The sequence below is a fragment of the Juglans regia genome, unplaced genomic scaffold (genome assembly GCF_001411555.2).
Source record: "Juglans regia cultivar Chandler unplaced genomic scaffold, Walnut 2.0 Scaffold_205, whole genome shotgun sequence".
Taxonomy (NCBI): Eukaryota; Viridiplantae; Streptophyta; class Magnoliopsida; order Fagales; family Juglandaceae; genus Juglans; species Juglans regia.
This window is the reverse complement of record NW_023351432.1, coordinates 1,320-13,428: the sequence shown is the minus strand read 5'-3', so window position 1 is coordinate 13,428 and position 12,109 is coordinate 1,320. Positions and strand designations below refer to the sequence as shown.

At 35.9% G+C, this 12,109-nt stretch overlaps 1 protein-coding gene across 1 annotated transcript; it reads right to left on the bottom strand.

Moving 5' to 3' along the window:
• Window positions 1-4,516: 4,516 nt before the first annotated feature.
• Window positions 4,517-6,084, bottom strand: LOC109004694 ((S)-scoulerine 9-O-methyltransferase-like). The gene is made up of 3 exons (XM_035686940.1): window positions 5,352-6,084; window positions 5,116-5,180; window positions 4,517-4,959 (listed from the first exon to the last, which is right to left on the bottom strand). Exons 1-3 carry the CDS (start codon window positions 6,082-6,084, stop codon window positions 4,660-4,662), a joined length of 1,098 nt encoding a protein of 365 aa, XP_035542833.1. The 3' UTR covers window positions 4,517-4,659.
• Window positions 6,085-12,109: the final 6,025 nt, after the last annotated feature.

Here is a 12,109-nt window from a genome sequence, read left to right as displayed (position 1 = left end):
AGAGAAAATATTTTGTTTAGCATTTTAAAATCTGATAAATGCTCATATTTACCTACTAGTATATGTTCTCTACTTACTGAGTTGTTGATAACTCACCCCCTTATCTCTAATATTTTCAGATGATTTTAGATATTTCAGCAGAGGATCAAGACCATAAAGTATTGGGTGAGATGACTTTAGAATAATGGATTAAGAATAGAAAGTTTCGATGAGTATTGGTGATTTTTGTTAGGAAATTTCATTGTGTTCTGATGATGTGGCATTTTGAAGAATTGATTATATTGAGAAAATTAGTTTGAATCAAAATTTCTTTATAATATTGGAAGTTTAGAGTTTATAATTATATTGTTGAAATGTGAGTTTAAGCGACTTGTAGAGAACTTGATATTTTTTGGGTTATTGTATCGAGGATTTGATAAATGAGTTTGTGAGATTATTTAAATTGGAAGTGTTTACGTTTGATTTGGAGCTTTTGGAAGTATATTAGCAGTGTTGGAGTTGATTATCAGGTAACATGAGTTAAATCTCCGGATCCTCGAAGATGGGGTGTTACAGACATGGTCCGAACCATTTAGCGTCACCCAATTCTAGCCGCCGGCTGGCTCTCATCATAATGAAGAGGAGGTTTTTTCAATAGGAGAAAGTTAGGGGTATCTAGTATGTATAGTTTTTTTTTTTTTTTTTTAACGGGTCTAGTATGTATAGTTGGGCATGTCCTTTATGCATGTATTTCTATTTTTTTTCTTTTAAATTTATATATATATTTAAACATTTAAAAAAATACATACATTCACTAAAAGTCACTTTCTTAATCATTAAAAAAAATAAAAAATAAAACACATGAACGACTAAACTAAGGGGACAAAATCAAGGGACTACCTAGCATTTTCATTTTCAATATTCTTTGGTGCAAGAGAGTGTGGCTCTTTCCCTATATCTCTCATAAATTAGACTGGTAATGACACTGGTTTTTGCCACGAATTTTATTTCAAAGACTACCGCAGGTGAGAAATAACATGCTTATGGCAAAAAACAAAGCCGCCACAATAAGTTTTAGCAACTAGCACCAGATTTCGTGTGTCGAGTGAAAAACGATGGGGGCAAATCATGTATTGCGACGAGAAAACAGTCATGGTATGTAAAAGGGTTTTATATTTTACACGTTGAACCCTAAAATAATTCCTTTTGGCCACAGAATTAGACAGTGGCTTCGTCTAAATCTCAAACAGAGCCCTCAAATGAGAAAACCACCTAGCCGAGCAAAATCTGATCTGACTCGTTGACGGTAATTTCTTTGAGTCGTTGGCCTTCTTTGCCTTTTCTTTTTCAATAATGATACACATTCATTGTATATATATATATATATATATATATATATACACACACACACACACACACACACACAATCTTAAAGTTAATTTCATATTAAGTTGTAAAATAACTTTATAAATAAGTACTTGATGCATGCATAGCTACTATATATACGTGAATTATCTCATATCAATTAGAGAACTTAATTTCGAGTACAAAATTTTTTCTAATTTACCCTAGTAATTAGTAAGTTGTAAGGTTTGTTTCTAATTAACAACAATACTCTTATAAATATCCTACCGTATATACATAATGAAAGTCTCTTAATTCATTACTGATTAAGAAGCATAAATCCTCACTGATTTAAGCATTGAGGGCATCCCCACTAAGTCCCGAGCTTTTCTTTCTAGTTGCAAGTCGTTAGGGCACACCGCAGGCATACTAAAATGTGTATCAATAGTAGGTATCCATAGTATAACATGCATGGGATGTTTGATGGGCAATATTTCCTATCATATATAAACATATCTTACATGATCATGCCTTAATAATCTAGATGGCTTGGCTTATTACATATGATAATTCAATATAAAAGGAATGGAAACATCTCATAAAGTTTGTAACAACCCGATCCTAAGATTAGGATATAAGATAAGTTTTATGTATTTTTTTATATAACTATAAATATTTTATTATTATTATTATTATTATTATTTTTATGGCACCCAAGCCCATGAAGTCAGGAATCAGTTTCCACTTTAGGCTCGTTCCATTTTCTTACTCATGCAAGTCTCTTTTCCTCTAGGTTTCCTCTTGTAAATATATATTTATATTACGCTTATCACTTCGGGATGGAAAGAAAACTCCAAGCCGCAAACCTCAAACCTTCCCCTCCATGTACGCTCAGCCCCTCTACCAGTAGCGCCGTCGACCTTGTTAGACCAAAACGAAAACCACCGATGCACGGAATGACAGAAGAGAATGACTCTGTTTTACTCTCACGGAACAGAGCATGCCCATGTCATGAAAAACCGCACGGTCACCACTCAGTGAGAAGCAGCAACTGGAAAGGCCGCGACTCGACGACGGAACCATCGCGGCGACCCCACTGCGTAGACCATGCATGACCGAGAAGGACCTCCAAGCAATGTCACATGTACGCCACGCGATGGCTTCATGCTGAGCACCTCGACGCTACCAGTTCAGGTTGTTCCACCGATCACCCCAGGACGTCGGAGCACTACCCACGATGCCAGAAACTGCCAACCAGCTCTTCCCCGTGGCACCTACTCCATCCCGATTGTCCTACGACCCTCAGCCACCCAGCTCAGCACGTGCTCCTCCCTCTCTCTCGGTTGCACTGCTGCATGGTTCACTTCCTTCAGCGTCGCACCACCACAGACAAGCCCCCAGTCACGCTTCCGTGACCCCTGCCAGCAACTCAGAACCGCCACACGTCAGCCTCTCTCTCGGTGAGCCCTTCTTTGTGCGTCTCTCTCTCCCGAGCTCTCATTTTTTCTGCAGAATATATACGTATTTTGCTTTAGGTTTCAGTTTACTAAGTGTTAGTTGATGAAAATTACAAGTATGCCCTTTCTAATCTAGTATCTTGAAGCAGTGTTTTTAAGTATAATTATATTTATAACCTTACGTTTAAGTATATGTTAATTATGAATATTATTATGTCATTTTTTAATTAAAGTTGAACTTAATATTTCAAGTTGAGTTTAATTTTATTAAATAAATATATTAATCAAATGCTCATTTTATTAAGAAAGTGTTGAAAGAATTGGAAATATGTTTTGAAGTATAATTTTAAGCCTAATATGTTAGTAAATTTTTCCTATGTCAAGTTAGTAGGATTTAATAAAATTACTATGTTAAGAATTTAATGGAATTTATTAGGTTTCGTATAAGATTTAATAATTATGTTGAGAAATGAAATTTAGTTTAAGAATTTAAGTTTTATGAATTATTTTAAGATAGCTAGTGCATTATACTAAATTTATAAATCAGTATTTTTTAAGTAATTTAAATACAAGGATTTATTGATTATAGTGCTTAATAAAATATTTGTTTGACTATCTTTTAGATTCTGAATTTAGTTAAGTAAGATATTAGTACGTGTTTGTTTCCAAACAAATTTAGTGATAGTTATTATTGTCTATAGGTCTCAAGTTACGAAGTGTTATTCAAGAAGGAGCGCAACGAGGTAAGTAATTTGATCATAAATTAGGATCATCATAGTTTAGCTTATATATAAGTATTATTCAAGCCAGTTCATTGACAGCCATTATTTATGAACCACTCATGTCATATGCAAACATGTCATTCAGCATAGCATACGATCATGTCATTCAGCATCATGTTCAAATTCAGAAATTATAATTATGTATGTATTATATCATGCATCTCATGTGTACAAGACACATAAGCCATTTTAAATTCAAGTGTAAGATAAGATTAGATCAGTTAATAAGATGGTCATTCAGATGCATGGTACCAATGCAGTTCAGTTTCAGGGTGGTGTGCAAGCCACGAACGCAGTCGTGGTCCACCATAGTATGCTAGAATACTATCAGCGGTTCCCCTTGCTGCAGCGGGATGTGGGGCCGGTGCACAACCTTGCACACAGGGTTAAGTGTGTTGGCCAGTCAGATAAGTCAAATAAATCAGTCAGTTAGTTCAAATAAATCAGTCATACATAGCATAAGCATCAGCATGAACAATCATGAATTTTAAGCTCAGCATGAAAGTTCTTAGGAAAATCTTATGTTTATTACGTTTATGTTGTGATAGATTTCTTACTAAGTCATCGACTAATTTCAGTTTATTTTCATATTTTTAACCACCCAGGTGAAGATGATGATTACGAGCAGGCAGACCAGGAGTAGAAGGAGCATTTATTTTTAGTTAAGACTTTCTAAAATAAAACATATTTTTATGACATGAATTTATTCAGTTTATTCATTTAATATTTTTAGAAAACATTTTTATTAGACAGTTTTTCTACAAAATAAATCCTAAGTTCATTTTATTAAATATGAGATTTCTTGCCGGGTTTATTTTTTATGAAAAACTCGTGACACACCTATCCTACGGGAAGGGGGGTGTTACAAAGTTAAAGGGAGAAACATGACAATGGAAGACTTCATTATTCATAAAGAAAATATGAGCATAAATTAAGGGAGACTGTGTCTTCCTTTTTATTTTCTTGCTCATGAATTACATTCTCAATCATTGTCTTTTATTGCCAGCAAGAATTAACATAAGCATGAGATATCTGATTATAATCTTTTTTCAGATTGTTTTTCGTCTCTACCCCATGAATCGAGTCATGAGCTAGCCTTACTTGTAAAGCTCAATAACATGAACCGACCCATGAGGCATTGGGAAGACCTTCATTTTAGTAAACCCTACAGCCTTTGCTAGATGATCAAATTCAGCGAGTGTTCGCTCCTTGCCACCAGCCATTAGGAGCATCATGTACAAGTCTTCTTTTAGAACGTTCATTGTCTCGAGATTGTTTTCAAGTTCTTGTGGGATTGCCATTTCAACAACTATCACCTTTCCATCGGCTGGTAATGCTTCCCAGCAATTCCTCAGCAACCTCTTGCATCGCTCATCATCCCAGTTATGGAGTATTCGCTGTTTACATATTAAATATATATAAAAGTCAAAATACATAATTTTTGCATTGCATTATTTATTGGTAAGTAATTAATTATATAGTACTAATTTGCCGATAACAATGAAAAAGAAAGCTCACTAGAAAATTATAAAGGAATCGGAGAGGAAAGAAACCTTCAATAAAATTGTTTGGGCATTCGGTATTGATTCAAACATATCTCCGGCCGCATGCTTCACACCTGAAAATAAGAAGATTTCATCAGGATCTTGAGAATGATGGCTAAACATACCTACATTCTGAGATCACCTACTTATATGAAATTAAGAGCATGTATTGTTCTTGTCTCTACTTTAATAAAATCTTAGTATCATCACGTACAAGTCTTGTTTTGGAGAGAGAGAGGTCTAACCTGGGAGCGTAGGAGCATCAGCAATCACTTGAGGCAAATCAAAGTTGAGTCCACGAACGTGTGGATTCAAAGAGATTATCTTGGCAGAAGTGGTTCCAATGCCGCCCCCCACATCTATCAACTCTCTCACATCTTCAAATCCACCATACACCTTGAACACATCATCAAACACTAATTTTTCGCCAACTTCCATAAGCTCATCGAACAGCTGTCTAAATATCGGCTTCTTTTCCAGATACTCGTAAAAGTTCACCCCATAGGCCTTCTTGAAAGGCGCGCTTCCAGGCTCAAGAACTGCATCCTTAATCCTAAGCAAACTCTCGAGCAATTCCCTTTGACAGGAAAAGCGGATCATTACTGAAGCCGGGGAAGTAGCAGTACTTCCGCCGGTACTGATACTCACTAGGCATCGGCTCATCTTTGTCAGGCCATAGGTCCATTCATGGCGTACTGCATTTTCTCCATTATTTCCTAATGGCTTTTGAGATATCGATAAGATGGAATTTGCGCCCAGAAATCTTAGTATTCTCTCCAAAGTGTACGCTGCAGAATTTGGATCGGTTGTTGGGATCTTTGAAGTGATCTCTGCTGCAGAAAGATAAGCATCGGACCCCGCATCTGCAATTATATTGAACACGTTTAGCTCAATTGCTGCTCTTAGAACCATTGGAATGGAGACCAAACCTCCCAACTGCGAACTTGAAAGTTGATCTCCAGCTTCCTGGACTTCCATGTTTTGGACTTGCATGTCTATCTTTTGATATCTTTCCTCATCATTATTTATAATGGAAGTCTCGATAAAATAAGGTGTCCCATATTATAGATTTCAAATATTTTAATAAGAGTAATTCTACGTACAACCGTGAAGTGCGTAACCGCCGCGTAATCGCTTTGAAAAATAGTGGGGTCCACTATTAAAAAATTAATTTTTTTCATGTGGACCCCATGTTTTATTCATTTTTTTCAAAGCGATTACGCGGCGGTTACGCAATTCACGGTTGTAAATATATTTTCTCTTTTAATAAAGATTATACTACTTTCAAACCGAATTTCGTCGATCTACTCAACTAACTACCCTGGCTTTAGAGTTCATTTTAATATATATATATATATTTACCTACCCTAAAATGAACTCTAAAACCAGGGTAGTTAGTTCGAAGAAAAGGAGTAAAAGGACCCGGATGGTACGTATATAGAAGGTATTGACATTCACAAATTAGTTCCTTCAAAAGTTAAAACATAAGTTTAGGCCATGTTTGGATATTTGGAGTAACTCACACTACAATATTAGATTGTAGATTTTGTGACGAAGAGACCGTCACAAAAAAAATAAATAAATAAATGATCATTACAAAATGTTTTCTTGTGATGATTAAAAACCATCCACGCACCGACACAACTGCAACACAAAAAATATAGTGTTAGTGTATTGTTCAACCGTTACAAAAAATATTTTCTATGATAGTCCGAAGTCTATCGTTCACTTTTTTGTGTGAACGTGATGACAAATTTGTGACGTTCCATCTTTGTCAAAAAAAGTATGTTCGAACGTGAATTCAGCCAACTCACGCTCAAACGTTACTTTCTCTAATGCTAGATTATAGTAGTGCGAACATTTAGTAAAACATGCTCACTCGTATAGCTCACTCGAGCGTTGGCAATGTGACGTTAGAATGATATAGTATTTTTAATTCGAACTTCAGTTTATCATTAGTTTGAACGTGGGGAGATACACATTCGGATATGCCAGGATAGGTTTGGACGTTGTATAATGCTACATGTTCAAACGTGATATACTAGGTTCGAACGTTTACTATCGCACGTATTAACTTATTTTTGTTTCGACGTTGTTTCAAACATAAAGGGCACGTTCGAACGTGTGCATTTTACATTCGAACATGAATTCAATGAGAATTAATAAATAGATAAAATTAAATACCACACTAATTACCCAAATTGTATCATGCACAAATAACAATCTCTGAAATTGTTTGAGACTTAGGCTACAAAATAAATTCATATGAAAATTGTTTGAAACATAAATTAAAGTTAATTTCTTCTTCTTTCCCCGACCACCGCGATCTTTCTGCAGTGATATCACACTTTCCATATGGACCAACATCTCCATTTGTATTTGTTATTGCACTTTAGTTTGTATTCTTCCCTCCTGCTGTCTTTGTTGCTCCTGCAAACACATCTCTAACTCTGACTATCGAGACAGGAGACCCTCAAATTCTTGTTGTCTCACATTCATGATTTGCTCAATTTCTTGGTGTGCACCCTCCAAATCTATGGTACGATTATTCACTCCTAAACCTGACACCATGAATGATGAATCGACACACTTGAAAGAACATTTCAGCACTCTCACCAAACCATACTTGCTCCCAAGGACCTCGGTAAATATGTCGATGTCAATAAGAGACGATTCTATAGAAGCAGGTTGCAACTCAATCATTTTCTTCTACAAGAATTACAAAAACAACAATCAATAACAAAAAAATAAAAAATAGTAGAGATATCTATAATGAAATAATGCTTTGAAAACTGAATTTAACTTACATAATTCTATCTGGCTACAGGATCAATCCACTCGTAGTTGACATCAGTATGGGTTGTAGCATACACATGAATGAGAGAGAGATTTTCATGATCGATGCGTTTCTAATTAAGCCACATCAACAAAATCATATTAGCAGTTAATTAAAGAAAACCATAAAAAGATATAATAACTAATTGCCATTTTCTCTACGAGACATTGGAATGACCTTAAACCTACATGATAATGGATTGTCAAATTTGATTTATTTTGTGCATTGATAGATATTAAGTGCTAAAAGAGAAATAATGTAACACCTAGCCCAAGCCTGGCCCAAGCTGGTCGAAAAGCCTAGCCCACTTGAAGAAATCACGTCGTTTTGGGGTCAAAATTTAAGCTTTCTTTTTCTTTCTCTCTATATTTATCCCGCTAATCACACTCAGAGCAGTCTTTCCTTTCACAAGCCACTATGAACCAAGTCAACAACCAGCTGCATCCCACATTCACACTCCAAGGCCACGTCCCACGTCGGCCAACCCCCAGCCCATGCATGGACGTCTCCATGTCTAGCAGCCACCCAACAAACACAGAAACACGCCACAACCCTGCCAAGACCCATAGAAAAACCACTTAGTTACTCAATTTCTTCCCATAGCCCACGGCAAACCAGCAGTTCCATGGTTTCTCTCCTACGAGCGTTCTTTCCCTCAATCCACGACAGGTTGAGAACCACCCACACCACTACCACCCTGCACTGCAAACCACCATCACCAAGGCCCTGTTTCAGGCAATTGAGAACAGTGGCTAATCTACTCCTAGAACTAAGACCTGGCAGTTGGACGCAACGGAAGTGACGACAATGGCTAATCTACTCCTAGAACGTGGATTGAAAAGCTGTTGGTGCGCGCATGCAGGGTTGTGCCGTGGAGTCTCTAGCTGGCAACGTGGTGGTCAGGATTCATGGTGGCTGAGAAGCGATTGCAGGTGGTGGTTTTCCTAGGGTTCGGTTGCTGGAAACTATGTGTGGCAACCCTAGTTTGGAAAACGAATGAACATGCTTATACGATATATATATATATAATATCTATTTAGCTGTGAAAGTAGTGGGAGGGAGACGTGCATGGTGGGGAGTTTAAAAAAAATAAATAATTGTACGTTGGTCTCCCGGTTTAGAACAACTGGGTGTGGGCCTTGGGGTGGATCGGGTAGGGTTCATTTCAAAGTATTTGGGCCCACATGTTGTGTATGGAATTAACAAATGGACCGGGTTGGGCAGTTTGAGCAGTTCGACAGTCTCTTTGGCTTGCCCATAATTTTCTCATGGGTCGACTATTTTATCAATACTAATGAGTCTCGACTCAATAATACAACATTTCCAAACGAAATTTCAGCCTATAACTAAATAAAAAGATCCCACCTAATCCATTAAATATCAAATGATTTTAACCTAATTATCAGGCCCAATAAGAATCCACATCCCACATATATAAAATTTTAAACCTATAGCCTATCCCAAAAAGTAATCGTTAATCTCAAATAGTCTTTTCATACATATAAATCCAACTTTTTTAGAAAGCGGGTTTGGTGCTGGGCCTGGTTGTTACACTACTAGTATCGGCCTCTTTGTCTCACTAGCTTCATCGCTAGGTTGGCCCTCTCTCCCACGTTTTCTTCCCATGTATGTCATTAGTTCATTGTTCATAAAACCACAATGATTATAAATAAAATATAAAGTTCTAAGTATATTATATATTGTGATGTTTGAATAGAAACAACTTCGTTCTTATAAGAACTAATTTGTTTCAATGATCAGGTATTTAATCCGAACACTAAATAATACCGTTCGAACAATATCAATTAGTATTCGAACGGTTTATAACCATTCAAATTCTATTTTAACCTGTTCGAACGTTTACTACCAGTTCGAATGAGTAAATATGTTGTTCGAACAATGTAAATCCTATGACCTTCGAACAGCATAAATGTTACGTTCGAACGAGAGCCAAACCTATTCGAACGAACTGTCAGCTCAATTTTTAACATTCGAACGTGTTCTTTCATGTTCGAATGCTAAAATAGTTATTTCGAAAATTCGCATTCGAACAAGTTTGAAGCCATTCGAACACGATTATCCATGAAATCCAAAGATTCTTGAAGAATCTTTGGTTTTAATCGATCCAACTTAACAAGGAGTTAAGTCACTCCATCATTTCTACGGCCAAACGCCGTGTGTGGCGGCTAGAAGATACCAAAAAGTGGGATTCAAAATCCAACCACCTTTTCAAGTCCATAGAAGCTAAAACCACAAGCAGTACATTCAAGTGAAGGGCCATACCTCTTAGACGGCAGAAAGAGGCCTGGTTACAGCGGAGTTGGTGGCGGTGACTGGCGTACGATGGAGAATGAGCTTCAAACTGCATTGTGCAAATGTAAACCGTTCAACATTTGAACTGGGTATTTTGTATCAAGCAGTCACGTTCGAAAGAGTGTTATCCAGTTCAAATGCATTATCTGTTAATTTATTTTGACGTTTGAACAGAGAATTTAGCCTTTCAAACTATGTACAACCTCGTTCGAACACGTGAATTCGTGAAACGTCTCATTTTTGTCCATGATCCTGGTCCGTTCGAACAGGCCAGTACTCCATTCAAATGGCTATATAAGTATACTATATAATTACATACTTAACTACCATTATATATATAAATGTTTAATGTATACTATTCTTTTTCATATTAATACAGAGAAAGGGTAGAGTAAGGCAAGGAAATGATTTCCTAATATTACTTTAGTATTAATATTTTTTACTAAGATAAATGTTGTTTTAAAATAGATTCCATTACTACAAATATGTGCATTAGATAATTTACAATTTATGTTTAATTTTTTTCCATTAGTTTGGGATAATGTTTCTTTTGTTTTTCAAAATATTTAAAAGGTATTAAGCCTTCTTGTATACAATTTAAATCTACTTCTGTATCTAATAAGGCAATTGTAGTGAAAGAAAATTCTTTATTAATTGAAACTGTTACTTCAGCATATCAATATAATAATAATATATTGTTATATTATAATAAAATATAACAATATAATCACCAATGGCTCTAATACCAAAGACGTAAATCCCAGGTAATTATAATAGATAGTAATAATAGTATAATATTAATAAAAATAATAGGCGGTAAAACCAGTCATATGCATGATAGCAGATAGAGCAGGCGGTATACTTGTAATAATAATGTTTAATGTATACTATATATAGTGGTATAATATTTACTGTAACGCCCCGGTCTCGCACGGGTCAGAGAGTTACCTCCTAGCACTTAAACCCACATTCCAACAATATAAAAATAGACTCCAAATTCCGAATATCATATAGAAAATTCGATTCAATCTAATTTCCTCAATATAACCAATTTTCCAACATGTCAAGTAATCACAACAGAATAAAATTTCTTAATAAAATTCGACAATACTCATAAAAAAAAAAAAAAAAAACTTCGTATGCTTGAACCACTACACTTAAATCATCTCACTCAATGCCTCATAATCTTGATCCTCAGCTGAACCATCTTAATATCTGAAAATATTGTGGAGATAAGGGGTGAGTTATCAACAACTCAGTAAACAGAGAGCATATACTAGCATGTAAACATGAGTATTTATAAAGTTCAGTATGCAGAACAAGACATTTACTTTCAGAATGCAGAAACAACAGATTTTCTTTCAGAATGCATAAACAAAACTTGTTACAAAACATCAGAGCGAAATTTTTCAGAAAACAAACTTGTTCTCAAAAAGAAAGTCCTTTGGCATATCCAACTGAAACATTATATTCATATCATCTCATAGCATCACATCGGGACAAATACCATGTTTAACCCCCGTGGTAGGGTTATAAACTACCATTATACCCGTGGCTGGGCCGTACACCATGTTTCACCCCCGTGGTAGGGTTATAAACAACCATTATACCCGTGGCTGGGCCGTATTCTATGTTTCACCTCCGTGGTAGGGTTATAAACTACCATTATACTCGTGGCTGGGCCTTAACAGAAACATAACAGAACATCATCGAAAACAGATCACATTCAGATACAGATTCAAAACTCCATGCCAAGGTTTTTCAAATGACACATCATATCAAAACAAAATACTGAAAAGCTTCAGATCATTTCACGTGTTCGAAATAAACAGACACCAAAACATCTTCATTTAT